This window comes from Emys orbicularis, chromosome 25 (assembly GCF_028017835.1).
Source record: "Emys orbicularis isolate rEmyOrb1 chromosome 25, rEmyOrb1.hap1, whole genome shotgun sequence".
NCBI classification, from domain to species: Eukaryota; Metazoa; Chordata; order Testudines; family Emydidae; genus Emys; species Emys orbicularis.
Window position 1 is genome coordinate 3956766 of NC_088707.1, and position 18518 is coordinate 3975283.

Genomic DNA, 18518 nt, shown 5'->3' on the forward strand with positions numbered 1-18518 from the left:
TACTACAAGGTACAAGATTAAATATTTCCTAGCAGTCCAATATCTGTGACTCTGCTTTCATTTGTTAACTGCTTGGTCTGCACTTTTATTTGCAGTCAAGCTTTCATCTGCATTACAAAAAAGTTTTCTATCTTCAAGCTTTTTTTAAGCTTTCCACTTTCTTTTTATTTTAGATGCAAATAACCAAAATACCTTTTATAAAGAAAGTTTGTCTTTGTTTTCTTTACAGAATATTCTCTTTTCTGGATGTGGTCACTCTGTGTCGTTGTGCTCAGGTTTCCAGGGTAAGAATCTTTATGTATCAGTTAAAATCTATCAGCACTATTTCTCTTATTCTAACTCGGACATTTCCAAATTGCCCTCTTTATCTCAGATTGGGAAGAACATGCCAGCAAACTCTGTTCAAAGAATGTCTCAGCTATTTATACATATTCCTCTTTCTCCATAGTTAATCTAGTGATGCCAGGAGTTTCTGGTATTTACCACAGCAGTGAGTGGGTTTGAAAGTCTAGGTATATCCCTTTGGTGGCAGCTAAGGCCCTATTGAAGAAAAAAACCCAGCTACATCAAAACTTTAAAAAAATGTTTTCTGAACAGTTTTTAGAAGGGCTGCTATGAACAGGGGAAAAAATGTGTTCAATTCATGTTAGCTAAATGATGTTTTTAAATGAGTTGTGCTGACATCTGGGCTTTTAATGCAGATGTACCATGTTCGTGAATTAAACTTTAACACAATGAAGAGAGTCCAATGAACAGTTATCCGTCTGCTCCAATGTAGCTGATGCAAATAGAGATGGAAGGAGACCTGAGCATTTCATTCAGTGTTTAACTAGTAAAGTAGTTTGTAACTTCATGCAACTCAGCAAACATAGTGCAACTCGAGACTCCTTGAGGGAAAATGGGTGTGCAACTTCCACTAACGCAAGTGCCAATTCAACCGGAGCTACTAGACTTGTTTTATGGACTCTTGTCCAGAATTTCTGCTTTTTATCTTGCTGTCATCTAACAAGACACGTACCTTGTTCACAGAAAAATTACCATAATGAATCATATAAATCAAGTTCTAAATGCTTATATAAAAATCCTTTTGTCTGTGGAGTCACTAGTATATTGGAATTACCTTATTGGCTGATCCCAGTATCAGCTGACTCTGTAGGAGAAAGCTGAATAGTTTTGGGTCCACTGGCACATTTCCACTTCATATTTTCCGGGGGGGGGGAAGGTAATTAAATGAAAAACAGGACATAAAAGCAATATGACGATTGAGATTTTAAATGCACGGAAATCAGATAATTCCATTATGGTTCCATCAGCTACTGTAAACTCTACCTCCTTGTTCATGCAACATGCAGTAGTGCATCATACTGTAATGGTAACTTCAGTGCATGGCTTGTGCGATTGTGTATTATAAATAGAATGATGGCAGAGTTACAGGCGCTATGAGAACATAACTTTATTTCATGACTCTTATGTATTTAAAACTGCAATCCTAACATTACTTTAATGTACTTTTTTGCATTTAATAAACACAAGCTACAGGCCTCCAATTACTTGTTCTCACTCATAGGGTAAGTAATATGTATTTTTAAAAGCCTATCAATTTCTTCTTTTTTAAAAAAAAATCACTTTTTAAAGTGAACAAAAGCAGTTGTGGTGCTACAGAAACGCTTTGCAAAGTGCATTTTATTAAGGAGGTGAAACTTTAACAATGGATTCTTCTTTGGAGGACTCTGTGTATTCCCGCTTGTGGAATATGGCATCCCTGCCATAGAGCTGTGGAACTGCTTTATAAAACCTTGTCCTCAGGGGAAACAGGAGAGATCTCGTGCAAAGTGACATACTTGCCCTACTCTACGTAAGGGTGTCCGCGCCCCTCCCACCCGCCCACAACTGCCTCAGTTCCTCTGTAGCCTAGTGTAAACAGAATTTACCTTTGTGGCCTTGGCCTAGATTATTTTTCTTTTGGTTAGAGTAGCATAGAATAGTTTAGCGTACACATCTTGTCCTTATCCTGGTATCCTTGGGCCCCCTTCACATGGGCCATCTTGGGGCACCAACCCTCATAAGGGCTTCAAGAAATGCACCTACTGCTTGGCAGTCATACTAGAGACTGACTCCTGTGGCCAGTGCCTTCTCTGTCTGCGTGAGACTCTCCGGTAACCCAGTGTGCAGTTTGCCATGCCATCATCACTCCTTGCACTAGAAGAGAGAAACTTCAGGCTGTGGGCCCATCTGGCTTCTCCATGCCTACATCGGATACTTTGGGCTCATTGAGGGTACTGAAACCAGTCTCTATTCCAAAGTCCTCTGCAGAGGACCCAAAACTCATTTTGCTGCTCCGGTCTTGGCACCACCTTTTATATCAGTCTCAAAGTCTCCTCAGCCTTGGGCTGGGATCAAATCCCTTGCCCAGCGCCGCCAATGCCAGCTAAATCAAAAGTGTCACTGAAGAACAAACCTACAGTGTGTATTAAGGCCTTCATAGCCATAGTGAATACTCAGGAAGTGCATATCCTGCTTATTCAGTACAGTTACCCTCCGCCCTGACTCCAGACATATCTTCTAGCAATGATGCCTCTTTCTCAGCATTGCAAGTCCATGCAAAAACCATCAGGGTAAAAATAAGGAGAAGAGGAAATGCACTCCTGTGAAAATCATGACTGGCATGACTCTAGAGAGTTGTGTGTGTGAAGAGCCAGGAGAGAATAGGAAGCTTTAGGACTTCAGCAAGGTTGCAATGTCATCTTCACCCCCTTCTGCTCCCATAACCCCAGCTTATGGAGAAATGCTGATAAATGATGAAGTTTTGGAACTTGGGAGACACTAACTTGACATATGAAATAGCTTTATAATGGAAGAACCTTTTATGTCAGTGGATTGGACTTATGAAGGGGAAATGCCCAAACCTCCCTGAAATCCCTTAATTCTTTTTTCTGATAAGTTAATTTTTAGTGTTGACTGGGTCTTTTCACTTAATGGCCTATTAGGAAATTAGTCTCTCCCCACAGTACATACTCTCAATCCTTTCAGAGCAGGAAGGTGCTTCTCTTGGCAGTGATTGTTTGTTCCAAATATGATGGAGTTTTTCCATCATTCCAAGGTAATCTTTGAGATGCAGAGACTTCCAATACAAGTTCCCAACTATATCTAACTGCACTGACCTTGTCATGGAAATCTGGTCTCAAAATATTATAGATGTGGCAAATAGTATAAGTAAGCTAACAGTCAGTGTATTAATTATAAACTCTCCCTGTTTCCCCTTCTTCCCCCCACTGGATTTATTAATTTTCTGAAACCTGCTTTGTGCTTGAGTTTGATATAAGCAGCCTTGAACTATGAACAATTCAACATGTTTTTTTTTTTTTAAGTCAGCTGATATTTTGCACTAACAACTTAGTCTTTCTTTTTTCAGATTGTTGTACAGTGTGGCTTGAGCCACTCATAGAATCATAGAATATCAGGGTTGGAAGGGACCTCAGGAGGTCCTTTATTTTAAAAGAAGAGCTGAGTTAATATCTACATATTGGCTTCTATGAATGCAAAGTAACTCCTCTGCCTTCGTAACTACCATGATGTGCACATGTATGAGATGGTGTATTTACTCGCTTCGCATTTAAAAGATAAAATCCCAAGTACCGTATATACTCGATCATATGCCTGTTCGTTTATAAGCTGACACCCCACCCCACTCTCCCCAAGATGGAAAAATAAAAATGGCAAATGTTGATGACCCATTCATAAGCTGACCCTATAATTCAGGGGTCGGCAAACTTTGGCTCCCGGCCCATTAGGATAAGCCGCTGGTGGGCCAGGACGGTTTGTTTACCTCAAGTGTCCGCAGGCATGGAGGTAAACCTAAGTAAACAAAATGTCCCAGCCCGCCAGCGGCTTACCCTTACGGGCCGGGATAGCAACTGGTGGGGAAATTTGGGGCGGGGAGGGGAAAGCTGGGGGTCAGGGGAGTAACCCCTGTGACCACCCCCTACATGAAGCCACCCCTAACCTGGCACCTCCCCACATGACCCCTCCCCATGTAACCCCATCCCGCCCCATCCCTTCCCACCTTGCCTGGGGCGGGCCAGGGGAGGATGTCTCTAGCCTGGCCAGAGCTGCCGGCAGGCCGGGCGGTGCAGCCGCAGCCTGCTCCAGCGGGCCAGGCGCCGCGGTCGCAGCCTGCCAGCCCCGGAGCTTCAGCTGCTTCGGAGGCTGGTGGGAGAGCAGCGTGGTGGAGAGACTCTGGCCCTGCCTTTTCCCTGCTGGCTGTGCTGCCTCTCCTTGCCCCCTCTGTTGCGGGGGGGCTGTGTCCCACCTCTTCCTCTCTCTATACCCGTTCATAAGCCGACCCCTTTCTCTGATGCGTCCCTTTTTTACTAAAAATATTCAGCTTATGAACGAGTATATACAGTATCCTCTGTCTCACTAAATAGCACTGAGTGACTGAAGTTACACTGGCTGCTTGGATATCCTGTGAGCACCAGATCACCCCTCTTGGGTGTTTAATCCTGCTCAGACCCCTCTCTCCCCTAGCTATTGAAACCTGCTTAGTCCTAGCCATCCTCACACTTATTAATTTATATTGCAGTATCACCCAAGAGTCCTAGTTGGGCTCAGGGTCCTGTTGTGCTAGACACTGTAAAAACACGTTACAAAAAGATGGGTTCTGCCCTGAAGAGCTTTCAGTCAAAGTATAAGATTAGAGAACAGGCAGATGCAACAAATAAAATTGGGGAGCACAAGGTAACAATGCGACAGTTATGAACAGCATAATGATCAGTGGGGTCACACACATCAAACCTTTGCACTGTAGGTATTGGGCACATTTATATAGTTCCCCATCCCCTTCCCAATAAGGGCCCTCTTAGCCTATAGAATGCAGCCAGTTTTTAGGAATCCTCCCCATTTAGATTAGTTAACAATTTGAGCATTAAATATATAGTCTCTGTGTGTTAAAGTCCATTGTTCTGTGAGTGGCCTCTGCATATTCCCACTAGTAGGATCCAGGCACCTGTGCCACAAGCTTCCAGAAAGCAGTGTTCATTGAGGCCACTCGCCTCGTGCCCCCATCCTAACGAGTTCTGAGGGTATGAAAGGGGGAGTGGCCCCAGCTACCCCTCAGTCCTTTTCTAAACGCCGAAGATGCAGCGATATCAGATCGCACAGTGTCCTCGACCCATTCCTTGTCAGTTTTTCTTTTTTCTCTTTCTACCTTTTTGAGGCAAATTTTGTTTGTAATGGGTTGTCATTTAGCCAGGTTTTTCTTTTAAAAGACATGAGGAGATGCCTGTCAAGCATGGGCTTTGTCAGGACACACAGGAGCAGATTGGGCCTGCTCATGGGGGGGGGGGGGGGCAGGTTCCTCCAGTCAGCTGAGCTGGCACTGAGTAAGTTCACAGTCAGCTTCAATGATTGTCTTGCCGGAGCGGGTTTGGCTGTCTCTTGCACCCCGGCACATGGGAGGCATCTCAGGCTGGTCAGTATAAAAGTCTCTGCATCTATCCAGGTTGACCTGGATACCTAGCTATGTGCCTAAATTGGCTCTCTGGCTGTTGGATCCAATTTCCAATGGATCTGGATCCATAGAGCTCAGGTCCAGCAGCCTAGTGTGGATCTAGGGCTGCAAAACCTAGATCCGGTGGCCTAGCATGTATCCAGGGCTGTACAATCTTGATCCAGATCTGGTGGCCTCCTATGGATCTGGGAGCTGCAAACCTGAATTCAAACAGAGCACAGATCTAGAGTTACCCCCACCTGCCCAGGAAAAAAAAAAAAAAGCTGTGATTGGCTTTGGATCCAAATGGGAGGTAGGGCCAGAGCTTGAATCCAGATGCAGCAGTCACACATGGACTGCTGAGCACAGTTGCCGAGAAGGGATCTGATTACCTGGGATCTAGCCAGCATGGGGAGCTGACATCTGTTACTGCTGAATCACTTGTCTAAGAGTTCTGTACCACTGAGGCCCCAGATCTGCCCAGGTCATTGGACTCTGGTACCACAACACCACGATCTTTGCAGAACTGCTTGCCTGACTGATTCTGTGCCCAATGTAGTGGCAAAAGCAAGCAGATCAGTTTGGAGGTCCTCACAAACTAGAAAGGGGAAATGCATTGCAAGCTTCTGATCAGGTCTGGGGAATGCAGGTTCTCTGTTACAGCATAGTATTTTCACATTGTGCTTCGGGTTCAGTCATCTTCAGAAGCACTCACTGGATGCCCTGCTTATCTGGGAGAAGCTTTTCCCCTCCCAACGCTCCATCTATCAGACCCTTACCCTGGAGTGAGAAAAGGAGGATTAGTCTATTCTTAAACTCTTTTACTATGAGACGTTGTATAAGCCAATTTACTTAGTCCTGGACTTGTCAGTTCCCCTTGGGTCTGGGTGGGAACTGTTGAGGTTCTCTTGGGCTCCCGGCCCATTCCTAAAGGCCAGTTCAGGTGTCCAGGACCAGATTTACAAGAATCTGACAGGCTAAGAACTGATGCTGGGCTCCAAGGCTCCCTTAGGTTGTGAGGGTACTATACCCATCACAGTTCTATCGATTCTGAGATTCACGGATTCAGAGATTTCTTTGCAACACAGCCTGGATAGGAGGAACAGGATGCAGTGTCACAGGCTCCATCTGATGCTCCAGAAAGGACGGCCTATTGACTGAGTCACTTTGTAACCCTTGAATGCGAAGGCAAAAAAAGGAGAGACTTGTTTTAAAAGGCGCATTGCCAAGGGTCTGCAAATAAGATGCAGTGCGCTGTGGGTCCTATTTTAGATTAAGAGCTTTATGTGAGGGACTGTGATATTCCTTGAAGCTGACATCATAATATTTGGTTGGATCCATGTGTCTGAGCTCTCATAGGAGGAAATGTTGTTAGAACATTACTGGGCTCTGGGCTACCTACCTTCAGTTCTAAACCAGGAAGGAGACTTTTCAGGTCTGCTTCCAGTTCCACCCTGGAGTACGCAGTGTCTAGGATTGGGTAGTGTCTTTGATAGCCCCTTGTATGGGTTCTAGAAACACATAGGGACGCCCATCCTTAGCATTACCAAGCTTTCCTTGGAAGAAATAGACCTGGAGTCTAATGAAGCAGTTGACTTAGCACTTTTGGAATTCTCAGTAAACATAGCTTTGATCCCTCTCATCTTGGAAGGAACAGCTGCACCTAAGGGTTGAGATTTCCATCACCTACACTTAGTGGGGTGTGAGATTTGTTTCCTGGGCACAATGTGGCAAGTCTCATTCACCTATCGTACAATGTGGACAATAGGACTGTCGCATGGAGCAAAATGCTGTCTGGCTGTGCTAACTCCGAGATTCATCATGTTCATCTCTGGGTTCCAGAAACAGAACTCTCCTATTTCCAGAAGGGTACTAGTAGTATGCACCCTTGTGTGCCACAGTCACAGATCTGTCCCTTTACACACAGTGTGACTGGAGTAAAAGAATACATGTTTTACTGAGAGAGGTACCTTATCAATTGGCCCATGCTCTGGCAGCAAGTGTTCTATTAAATGCCTGGCTGTCATGACTACTCTCCGTGAATGGTTGGGTATCCATCTTTGTGTAGACAACAGTCTAAGATGTCTGAGATTTCCACCTCTTTCAGACCGCTAGAATGTCTGTTTGTCCTGGGCCTCCTTTACCTGCCTCCCTGAATGTATCGTACGTCTTCATATTCAGAAGAACTTGTTGTTGTATCAGGCCACAGCTTATCTACATGTTTCCCAATCCCTTAGAGAAAAGTAACTGACCCTCTAGGAGCCAGTCTGTCATGGTCCAAAGATTGCTCATCTGTTTCACAATTATGACTTCACAGGGCTTCATCTTCCTGGAATTGTCACTCCTCATCCTGGACAAAGGGAGTGTCCTTGGCATGCTGTCACTCTGTCTTCATGGCATCATGTTGCTTTACTGATATTGGAGCTATACATGTGTTTAGCAAAAATGTTCCCTCATTTAGACTTGTTTTGTGAGAGCAAGATTGGTTGCTTCTCCTGCCCTGGCATCCAGAGCTGATGCTTGTTTGGCAGTTCTGCTTTCCTTGTTTACGTACAACTCCACAGCCTCCCTTCCTGGAGGTTGTACTGCTTGCTAAACTCCCACAAGTGGGACTATGCAGAGACCACTTGAAGAAGAAATGAAGGTTGCTTATCTGTAACCAGAGATCTTTCGAGATGAGCCTCTGCATATTCACACGACCTGCCCACCTTTGAGTCTCGGGTTAGGAATTCCTGAAACAAGCGGTTGGGGAAGCGGGGGGAGAGGTTAAGGCCACTCCCCCTTTCAAATCCTTGGAACCCTGGGGGGAAGAGATGTGAGTGGCCCCAATGGACACTGCTTTCCAAAAGGTTCTGGAAGTTTGCCATGCGGGTGCCTTGATCCCAAAAATGTGAATATGCAGCAGAGGCTCATCTTGAAATACTCTGGTTACAGGTGAGTAACTTAGCTGGCTGAAAATAATGTATGCTCTAAAAATAGCCTCAGTTGCTAAAGTTTGATTGCTGGTATAAAAATAAACCATAACATCAAAAAAAGAAGCATCTGATTTTTAATTTACAGAGGTAAAGAAATGCTAAGTTAAGGCTCCATCCTTGACCTACCCCTCTGTTATTGGGCATTTTAGCATGTATGATGTATAACATCTGTTCTGGGGCCTGTTTACTACCTATGTGAATTAGGGACAGGCTCTCTACCTTAATTCTGAGTATTCTTGTTTTTCACGTTTTAAGTCGGCTCTATAATAATCCCTTTTAGCTTTTTTTGTGGTTAAATAGCACAAAATTGGTTCCAAGCCAAAATTCTAAACACCGTCCATTGTACACTGATTGGATTTGCTTATATCGGTGCTCCATGTCACTTCAGAAATCACAGATATAAATATGTGAGACTCTTAGTGACTTGTAACTTTCATGCTGGAGCCCACATGAGCAAACTACCTTTGCTTGTGACTCTTCAGCATTCTTCTTCGCTGCTGTTGCTAATATGTAGAGACTGGTATTTGTTTCCTTTTTCACATCCCCACTTCACCTTCTGCTTGATGCTACAGTGATGTCATCCTGTGTGTATGACCCTTGGTCAGTTTCTCGGGATTCAGCTGTCACAAATCCAGCATTGTGAAGTGACTGAAGAATTGAGTAGAAGGAGAGGATGGGAAATCAGGGAACTCGGAAAGCTGGCGATTGAACACAGCTGTCACTGAGGAAGCAAAAGTGCCAGAAAAATATATAGTGAGTGGTCTATTGTTTAGAGCAGAGGGACTAGCAGTCAGGTGGTCCGGGCCTGTTGTTGGCTATTCCACTGACTCACTGTGACCTTTGTCAAGTCACCTGTGACCTGATATTTTTTAGAGGTGCCGAGTATCTACAGCTTGCACTGCTATCAGTGGAATCTGTGGATGCTCCACAACTCTGAAATCAACCTGCTAGCCTCTGCCTGTTTCCCCCTCTGTGAAATGTAGAACATGATACTGATCTGCCTTGCACGGATATTAAGAGGTTTAATGTTTGTAAAATGCTTTGAGATCCATATGTTACCCCTGTATATGTTCTCCAATTGAAAAGCTCCTTTCTAAAATACAAAATAAAAAGTCCAGTGTGTGTGGCCCGTAAATGGAAATATCATTTGTGTGCGGATAATCTCTGTGACACCTTGGACTTGCCTGCCTAAGTGTTCAGTGAAATATGGGGAATTAAGAGGGCACTGTGTCAGTGTGGTAAGTCTTGTCTGAACTGAGGATATTGCTGATCTAAGGGTTTTTCATCAGTTGCAGTAATTATTTGGTGCTTTTTCACTTGAGACACCATGTTGTTTCTAAAAGGAACAAATTGTAACTAGATTCCCACTGGCATTTTTTTCATATTAATCATGCACTGACGTTTTTTTCCCCAATAAAGGCATGGAATGTTCTGGCCCTGGATGGCAGTAACTGGCAGCGAATTGACCTGTTTGATTTCCAGAGGGATATTGAGGTATAATTAAGTGACATACAAACCCATTTTTCTTGTTTAAAAACATAATTACAGTATGGAATAGATTAATACCCCCAGCATAACCCTTTCCACCTTCCCTGGAGATAAAAATCATTAATTTCAGTTCTTCTTAGCTTCAGGGAGCCTTTATAGTCTTGGCAATTCATTCAGCTTTTGAAAATGGACAGAACTATTTAACTGTACCAGGACTGAATGGTATTTGTGTGTACATGTACACTTATTTTAAAGAAGCAGTTTTTTGTTTACTGAGAGAGTTGAAATAACTAGAGTAAATATGTGCTTTTGCTGAAAGATATTGCTGATAAGTATTGGTCTAGATTTTTCTCTCCAACTCAACATAATCAAGTATGGCTTTTATCTGGTATACTTGGACTTCTACCATTAAGACACTGAATTTCTCTTAGGCCTGGTCTACACTACCCCCCAAATTCGAACTAAGGTACGCAACTTCAGCTACGTGAATAACGTAGCTGAAGTCGACATACCTTAGTTCGAACTTACCGCGGTTCAGACGCGGTCCACACGCGGCAGGCAGGCTCCCCGTCGACTCCGCGGTACTCCTCTCGCCGAGCTGGAGTACCGCAGTCGACGGCGAGCGCTTCCGGGATCGATTTATCGCGTCCAGACCAGACGCGATAAATCGAACCCAGAACTTCGATTCCCAGCCGCCGAACTAGCGGCTGGGTGTAGACCTGGCCTTAGTCTCTAGTGTCTGTTTTCCTTTGTTGGAAATGGAAACACAAACCAGGAAGATGCCAGAGATTTCCAGTTCTGAGTTAGTTCTAAAAGATGTACCTCTGTGGGAATGCCTTCTTGTAACTTTGGATCAATCTGTTAGAAGTGAACTGTGGAGTCCATGTAGGAAATGATAACTTTGTGCCTCATGTTGTCCTACTGTTCTGAAAACTAAAGTCCCTGTATTCTTCCTGGCTGAATTTTCAAAAACAAACTAAACTCCTTATCAGATTGTTACATTCTCATTTTAAAAATTATTTTTTGGAGATGGGGAGAGGAGAGCAGCATTGTAGCTCAACACAAACTGAAAAACATAAGCCTGAGAATGGCTTGTGTAATGTCCTGGTGGAAGCTGCAAGTTACACAGCCTTTGTGGACAGAAGCGTTAAAGTACTCTCTCTCCAGACATAAAGGAACTGGCCTCTGATGTGGCAAATTGTGTACCCAAAAAGTCTGGCAAGTGCCCAGAGTGTTTTGAAGGAGGAAAGCAAATGTGGTCCTGCTCTCTACAGCAAGTATTTCTTCAGACACGTAGCTGTTGATTAAGGGAGAAAGTAAACCTAGTAAGAGCATTCCTAAAGTTCTCTGCTGGGATAAGACTTCACTTTCACACAGGTGCAGGGAGATCATTGGAGTTCCCTGATCCAAGGTAGGAGCAGGAAATGAGGAAAGAACTTTTCAGCCGTGGTGCTTTATCTAAACTGTGTAAGAAGGAGAGAGTAATGCTGTGAATTTAAACTAGGCTTTTCCCTTCCTGAGCGGTTTTACATGGCTTTAAAGTCTCCCCATTCTCTTACTCATCTGTTGGGTACCAGATATGTATTTGTGCACTAGCATTGACTTATATTTTAATACAAGCTGCTCCAAAATGCTGCTGTTCTTAACCTAAAAGGACATTCTCAGGCTAAGTCCTAAATGTTGTATGCTTAAAGGAAGATAAACTTGCAGCTTTTAAGCGTTTTTCTTTAAAATATATTTGAATCCTCTGCAATCCCAAACATATTCACAGCTGTGGTGAGGCCACTGAGGGCCTATACAAACATATGCGTGGTTTAAAATTCTGTTACCTTCCTTTTCTAAAATGCAGCATGGGATTTATCTTCCTTTATCCCTTTTAGCCATTGCAGTACTTTGGCAGCACGTCCTAGCTGCAGTTGGCATTTGAAAAATAGTAGTACTTCAGAGTAGATTTTAAGGAAGGTAAATGAGGGGGCCTCAGCAGATTGATAGCCCTTTTAGATCATGCTAATACTTTGCAGCTACCCTAATGTTCACATACATTTTTGGTTTGGGAAGGAGGGATTAAAAATTTCTTAATACAAACTCTTCGTAGCTAACACTTGAAAGTGATTGATGTTTCCATTCTCCAATGATCAGAGGAGGAGAATAAAATACTACTGGACACTGAAACTTGTGTGCTGATAGAGTTGTATAGTCTTTCTCTCCTCTCCTCTGACTCTTTACCATTTCATCATCCAAAGTTGTGGAAAATTCAAACTTGTCCTGGGGTCTCTGGGGAGATACTCTCTCATGTAAAATATGACATTAAACTCCATTTCTCCAGATGTCTTTGAGAGGAAAATTGAAATGCTTCCTCCGTGAGAGAAGAGAAGTCCTCTACACTATTCATCTCCACTCTGTCCCCCAAAACAAAAATCTTTACATCTTTTATGACAACACATGCCTATTTGAAATCCTTGTCACGTGTTGTTTCTGTGATTTGTTGTATTTCTTCAGCCATCTCTTGGGCAGTGCAAGAGGCTACCCAATAGCTCTGACTGTAGAGGATTTTTCTACTGCTTAGCCTCAGCTTTCTTCCTTGGGTTTTGTTCCTTGTCCATTTTTAGAAGTTGAATCGGTCTCCTTCAGTTTTATATTGGTATGATGGTAATTGTGTTTGCTCAGTGCCCTTATGTCTGGAATAATATACAAACTGTTTTTAATCTACAAAGTTTTGAATTTAACTTTAATGAAGAGATTGTGGAAACTAAGAAGTGATATCAGTAGAATTCTTTTCCTGTCTTTTTACAGGGTCGAGTAGTGGAGAATATTTCTAAAAGATGTGGGGGTTTCTTGCGAAAGCTAAGCCTGCGTGGGTGTCTAGGAGTGGGAGACAATGCATTAAGGTAGTGGTATGGCTTCTTCTGCTCTTAACTATGAAGCAAAGAATGGTTCTCCTTCCCCACCCATAGAGGGCTGGAATGGTATATCCACTCATCAACGTGCTAGAGTGAGACCAATAACAATATGCATCCAAAAATAATCGCTTAAGTAAATGATGAACAATATGCATATCCTTCTTTTGTGTGTGTGTTTGAAATATGAGCCTTTCTCCCTTCCCTTCCCTTAAAAAATAGCACCATAGAGTCAACCCGATGGTGTTGCAATATTGGGGGAATTGGCACTGGAAACTTGAACCTCTGTCCCTTGCTCCTGGGCTGAGAGAACTCCAAAGACAAGATATGGGTAACAACTCACTGTTGTTCTGCATTGCCCTTTAAGCCCAGCATTCAGCAGCCTATTTGATTCTATGTGCTTGAGAGGTGCACCCATGTAAAAGGCTGGTGGGAAGGGTCAACAGTTTGCCCAAGACAAACAGTGCCTGGTTTTTGGTTTTTTGTTTAATTATTTCTGTAGTATTGAGGGTAAAGCATCTGTTTCAAAACATCTGGAAACGCATTGTCTGAAAAGTCGTGTTATCTTTTTTTTCCAATGAAGGATATTTGCACAAAACTGCAGAAATATTGAAGTATTGAACCTAAATGGCTGCACCAAGATCACAGATACGTAAGTAACATGTTTATTAGGGGGAATGTTGGACTATTAACCCTTGTAATTATTAATATACATGAATTATGTCTCAACTGAATGGAAGGTAGTGGTTCCAGATTCTCCTCCGTTGTCCCACCCCATGAGCTTAGTACCGTTGGTTTTCTAAATGTGGTATGAGTAAGTGGTCTACCTCCAGAGGGAATGATTTGTTATGGTCTGATAAAAATTTGAAGACATCAGGAAACCTCTTATGTCACGTTGCTCACTCGTTATTTCAAGTCAGATGATCATATCAGGTTGTTGACATTAAGGGGAAAATATACTGAGGAAATAATTCTTTTTAGGCAGGTCTGACTCATGTTTTCAGATGCAGAAAAGGCAGCTAAAGTATCCACTTCAGAACAGTAAGGCTCACTCTGTAATGGAACAAAATAGCGATGTTCTTCTTGTTCTCCCAGGTCAGAATTTATGGAGACTGCAATTTCTCTGTACATGGAGCGGCTACAGTTGCTTAGTTTATGGTGCTTGTGCTCATCTGCCACCTCTTGTATAATTCAAGCAGTTCTGATTCTCCTTTGAGTGATTCTGTCTGTTAAATTCCAATGTCTACAGTTTTTTCCCTTTTTCATGCTGATGGTGGGGGGTGGCTTCACTTTGAGGCTTTGCAGTCTTATTCTCATTTCTGTGATGAAAGGAGACAGTCTCAGAGGGAATCTGAGTATGGAGAGACTGCCTATCTTGGTGGAAAGGGGTGTCTCTCTTTGAAGCCTTTGCTGAGAGGGAGAGCTTCAGAAGAGAGGGGGAAAAAGGAAGTTCTCCACGTATCCTTATCTACGTTAGCCCTGACCAGGGAAAAGATAGGGGGTGTATGTCTTTGCAAAGGAACCTTCCTAAAAGAGTTGGCAAGAGTCAGCTCGCCTGTACTTAAACTCTAACTTTCTTTAATAAATGCTATGAGTATGGATGGATGTAATTTGGTTAATATTTTATTATCCGAGGACAGCAGATGTCATCGTAAAATGTGTGTCAGTACTTCCACATTGCCGAGCACAGACTGTTATGTGCTGGGAGAGTTCTTCTGCTTTTCCATCCACTCCACATAGATTTGAGATTTTTTTCCTATGGACAGCTGGTCAGCTATGCTTTAGGTTACACCTGGATTGCCTTGAAATAGGCGTGTATCAAAGTTTTATCTAGTTTCTCTGCCACTTTGCTGTCTTCCTGCTCGAGTGCTATTTGTAACTCTTTAAAATAACATCACTTAAAACTGTAAGATCCCTATGTTTCCTACAGTGGCAGTACATGAGGGACTGAGGGAAGAACCATGTTACATGTGTGCTCTTTCTATACTGATTACCTATAGATTTTGCATCTAAAAGTATAGATCAGTCTCAAAATGAAAGTGTGATGGCCTAAAATACTCTTCTTAGAAGAATAGTGGTTAAATCCACTAAATCAATTTGCTTCCTTGGACAAATAAGATCTGCCAACTGAAGGAACCCTTAAAAAGAAGCTTTTTTACATATTTTTCTGATACAAGTAGCAACTATTGTTAAGAAATAGCTTCACTTCATGTTGTTGAAATTTTGTTGTGTGTTAACTTCTAAGCATCAGTGTTACAATAGCTTTTAAATACAACTCATACTTTTGGGGGCAGACAATGCAGCCTAGTCATTGTTCATATCTCATGTGGCCTTCCACTGGAGATAACAACACATCCTGCAAAGACTAACAGTAGCCAGCAAAGATGTGTAGGGATGAGTTATTTATTAGCAGGTGGAAATACTCCTTTTTGCATTGCTAGTAATTTTATTTTATAAGCTTAATATAGTCCTGTGAGTCAAAACCATAGCTCGTCTTTATTTTCCAGGCCAGAATGCTCGGCACCTTGTGGGATCAGACTCTCTGCCTCTGCAGTTCTGCTAGATAGCAGGGTTGGCGATGGCATCTGAGTTTCTCAGCTGGCCTCCAGACTGGCCTCACTACTCAGATTTTTTTGTAAGGGGTATCACTGGCTGTCACTCGCAGTATATTTCAGGCACTTGTGGGTCTTTCTACACTGTACTAGTTGGATAATTATTTTGAAGGCTTTGATAAAAGAAGCAGCTGGTTTCCCCAGTATATAGTTGCCTACAGTTGGCACTTGCTGCACAAAATCATATTTTGTTGCTATTCCCTCAGAAATGAATCCTTAGGCAGGTGAAATCACTGCCATTGGTGTCGGGGAGTTTGAAGTCCCAGCTAAACAGCAAGCCCCTCGGATGTGCTCCATCTACTCTAGACTGCTACCAGCACCCAGCTCCTGTTTCTAGTGTGCAGTATGTGCCCTTAGTCATGTGATGCTTGGTACTTTTCCTTGTTCATTTTTAGACGTTTCTCAGTACTATCAAAACGATCTTGAGCAGCAAGCTGGGAAAATAGGGTAGAGGGTACAGATCTAAGAGTTATTTTGGCCCCTTTGATAGCAGATGTTAGAAATGTCCTATAGAACGGTCTTCAGCGTTGGGTTTTGAGCAAATGAATCCCTCAACGAAAACTGAATGATTCAAAATGTGAAGAAAATCGCTGTCCTCTTCACACACATATAGACTGCTTAGAAAGAGCATTTCCTCTATCCTCTCTCCCACCAGCCCACCTCCAATACCTGCCCATGTTGTATTCTCCATCCTTTTATTTTTTTAAGTGGGGGCTTATGTGAATATACTTGTGCACATAGTGTGTGATGGAGAAATATACATGATCATTTCTGTGTACGTCTTTGATGGATAAATGTACTGTCTGAAGTATCTTTTTTTTAATATTCTCTTTCAGGACATGTACCAGCCTTAGTAAGTTCTGCTCTAAACTCAGGCACCTTGACTTGGCTTCCTGCACTTCCATAACCAACCTGTCTCTAAAAGCACTGAGGTAGGAACTGACAGCATTGAGATCCCGTGCACCAGTTTAATTCTAAATAGCTTACTCCACCATGTCCCCTATTCTCTGAACTCCCCAGGTGGAGTTTTAAATAAGTGACTAGGTTACTAGGATTGCAATCCAAACCTAAGACATGAATGCTGAGCTCTGCTGGATAATGCCCTCTGCTCTGCAAAAGAGACAGGAACTAAATAGAAGGTGCCTTGTCCTGATAATGATTAGCAGCAGTAGCATAATTGGATTGCACTGAGGTTTCTATTTTTATTTATTTTTTGAGCAGGGGGAAAGGTTTTTTTTAGTTTTTAATTAACATGCCTTGTAAATACCTTTTTGTTAATAGTTGACTTTTGAATTACACAACTCCTGTTGCATAGATAGCAAGTGTCCTGTAGTTGCAAAATAAAGACTGGCACATGATTACTTGTCTTAAACTGATTAGGTGACATGGTAACTACTTAACCCTACTAGATGTAATTGCCAAGTAATCTAGAAATGAAAGGGAATGACAGGCAATGGTGACAAGAGATTGGGACAGAAGAAAGGAGGCAAAAGAGAACCCTGAAGGTAAAGAGTGAAGCCTAAACTATTAAAAAAACAAAAAAAGTGAGTAAAGTGGGTTTTAAATAATGATAAATTCGAATATCTAAAAAGGATAAAAATATAGAAAGACTAATTTGAAGGAAAACAAAATAGCGAAGAGGCTGCATTGAAATATCAAAGGAATCAGAGTACAGAAAATGGAGAGAGGCTTGTTTTTGTAGCTAGCTTTCAGAAATTTGAGCCTGTTTTTTGTTTGTTTGTTTAAGGGCTTCAACCTAGCCTCCAATTTTATAGGGTCAGTTTTGTGCCTGCAGTTATTTGCAATCACAGTTGATAGCATTTATATGTCTGTCTACCTGACTGCAAATCAAATGTATACATTCTGTTTGTGCCAGCAGCTATTTTCAAGCACAAGTTTGTGTCTGGAAAATCAGAGGCCGTGTTTCAAAAATGAAGCCCTTTGAATCTGATTTAATGTTGGTTTGGCTGTATCTAGGCCTCTCAGCCAATAACACTGTGGATGCGCCCAGTCTCTGGACAAGGGGGTGGGACGCAGCCCCATGACCGGCTTTGGATGCAGTAGAGATCAACCTTCTTTTTTCAGAATGCCACAAAATTGAGTTGCTGGTTTCCAAGCCTACCACTGGAGAGCTGCTCTCATCTGGGGATTTTTATGTTTAATAAATGAATGTTCCATGTGGGTGTGGGGTGTGCGTGTCGCTTCCTGTGCTCAGTTGAAGTCCAGAAATTGGAATTTCCTGTAATCGTCTTGAAGCTGGATTTCTTAAGTTTCCACCCACTTTTCCTTTTGCCTCCCAAGTGAGGGATGCCCACTGCTGGAACAGCTGAATATCTCCTGGTGTGACCAAGTGACTAAGGATGGCATCCAGGCTCTGGTGAGAGGCTGTGGAGGACTCAAAGCCTTGTTTCTGAAGGGCTGCACGCAGGTATGACTATGGAGAACATGCGCATTAAACTAACTACAACAATGAGTGTCTTCAACACCAGTTACAGCAATGAGTGTGAAGTATTGTAGGGCTTGTATTTCCAAACATTACCTTATTGAAATAAGATCTACCAACTAGACATTAAGTGCTTTATTGAAACTCTTTACTAGCTTTGAGCCCAGCATGATTAGCTGAACACTGAATAATGAAAACTATCTAGTAGTGGAATCTCCCCGTTCAGAGGATGTAGTGAGCAAAATCACAGTCACGTTAACATTTTTTTAATAGGCTATAAAATATCCTGGCTATGTCCATAGACTTATTTTAGCCCTTTGTAGAAGAGTCAGACAGTAGTAGAAAGCCTGGCTATAGTTGCATCTGGAATCACATGATAAAAGTTCCTGACTGAGTGGAATCTTCCAGCTGGCTAATGTAGAATTGGACTGTAATTGTTTTGTTTCAGAGGTTTTCCTACAGCAAATTAGACACTTGGCACATCTCTGAAAGGATGGTACTATGTTCAGCAGTGCAAGTAGGGCGGTGCGGTCCGGAACGCTGTACCAGCAAGATATTTATAGCTGGTATGGCATACCGGAAAGAGGGCCCCATGTCAGCAACTCCTCCAGTGCG

At 42.6% G+C, this 18518-nt stretch overlaps 1 protein-coding gene across 3 annotated transcripts in view; it reads left to right on the forward strand.

The window, feature by feature from the left end:
• Window positions 1-18518, forward strand: part of FBXL20 (F-box and leucine rich repeat protein 20) — a 70620-nt gene that overhangs the window by 33000 nt on the left and 19102 nt on the right. For all 3 annotated transcript variants that reach the window (XM_065422755.1, XM_065422757.1, XM_065422756.1), the window contains 6 exons: window positions 230-284; window positions 9883-9957; window positions 12745-12839; window positions 13432-13500; window positions 16297-16392; window positions 17762-17888. In XM_065422755.1, the coding sequence (XP_065278827.1) occupies window positions 230-284; window positions 9883-9957; window positions 12745-12839; window positions 13432-13500; window positions 16297-16392; window positions 17762-17888 (517 nt within the window). The remainder of the gene's footprint in view (window positions 1-229; window positions 285-9882; window positions 9958-12744; window positions 12840-13431; window positions 13501-16296; window positions 16393-17761; window positions 17889-18518) is intronic.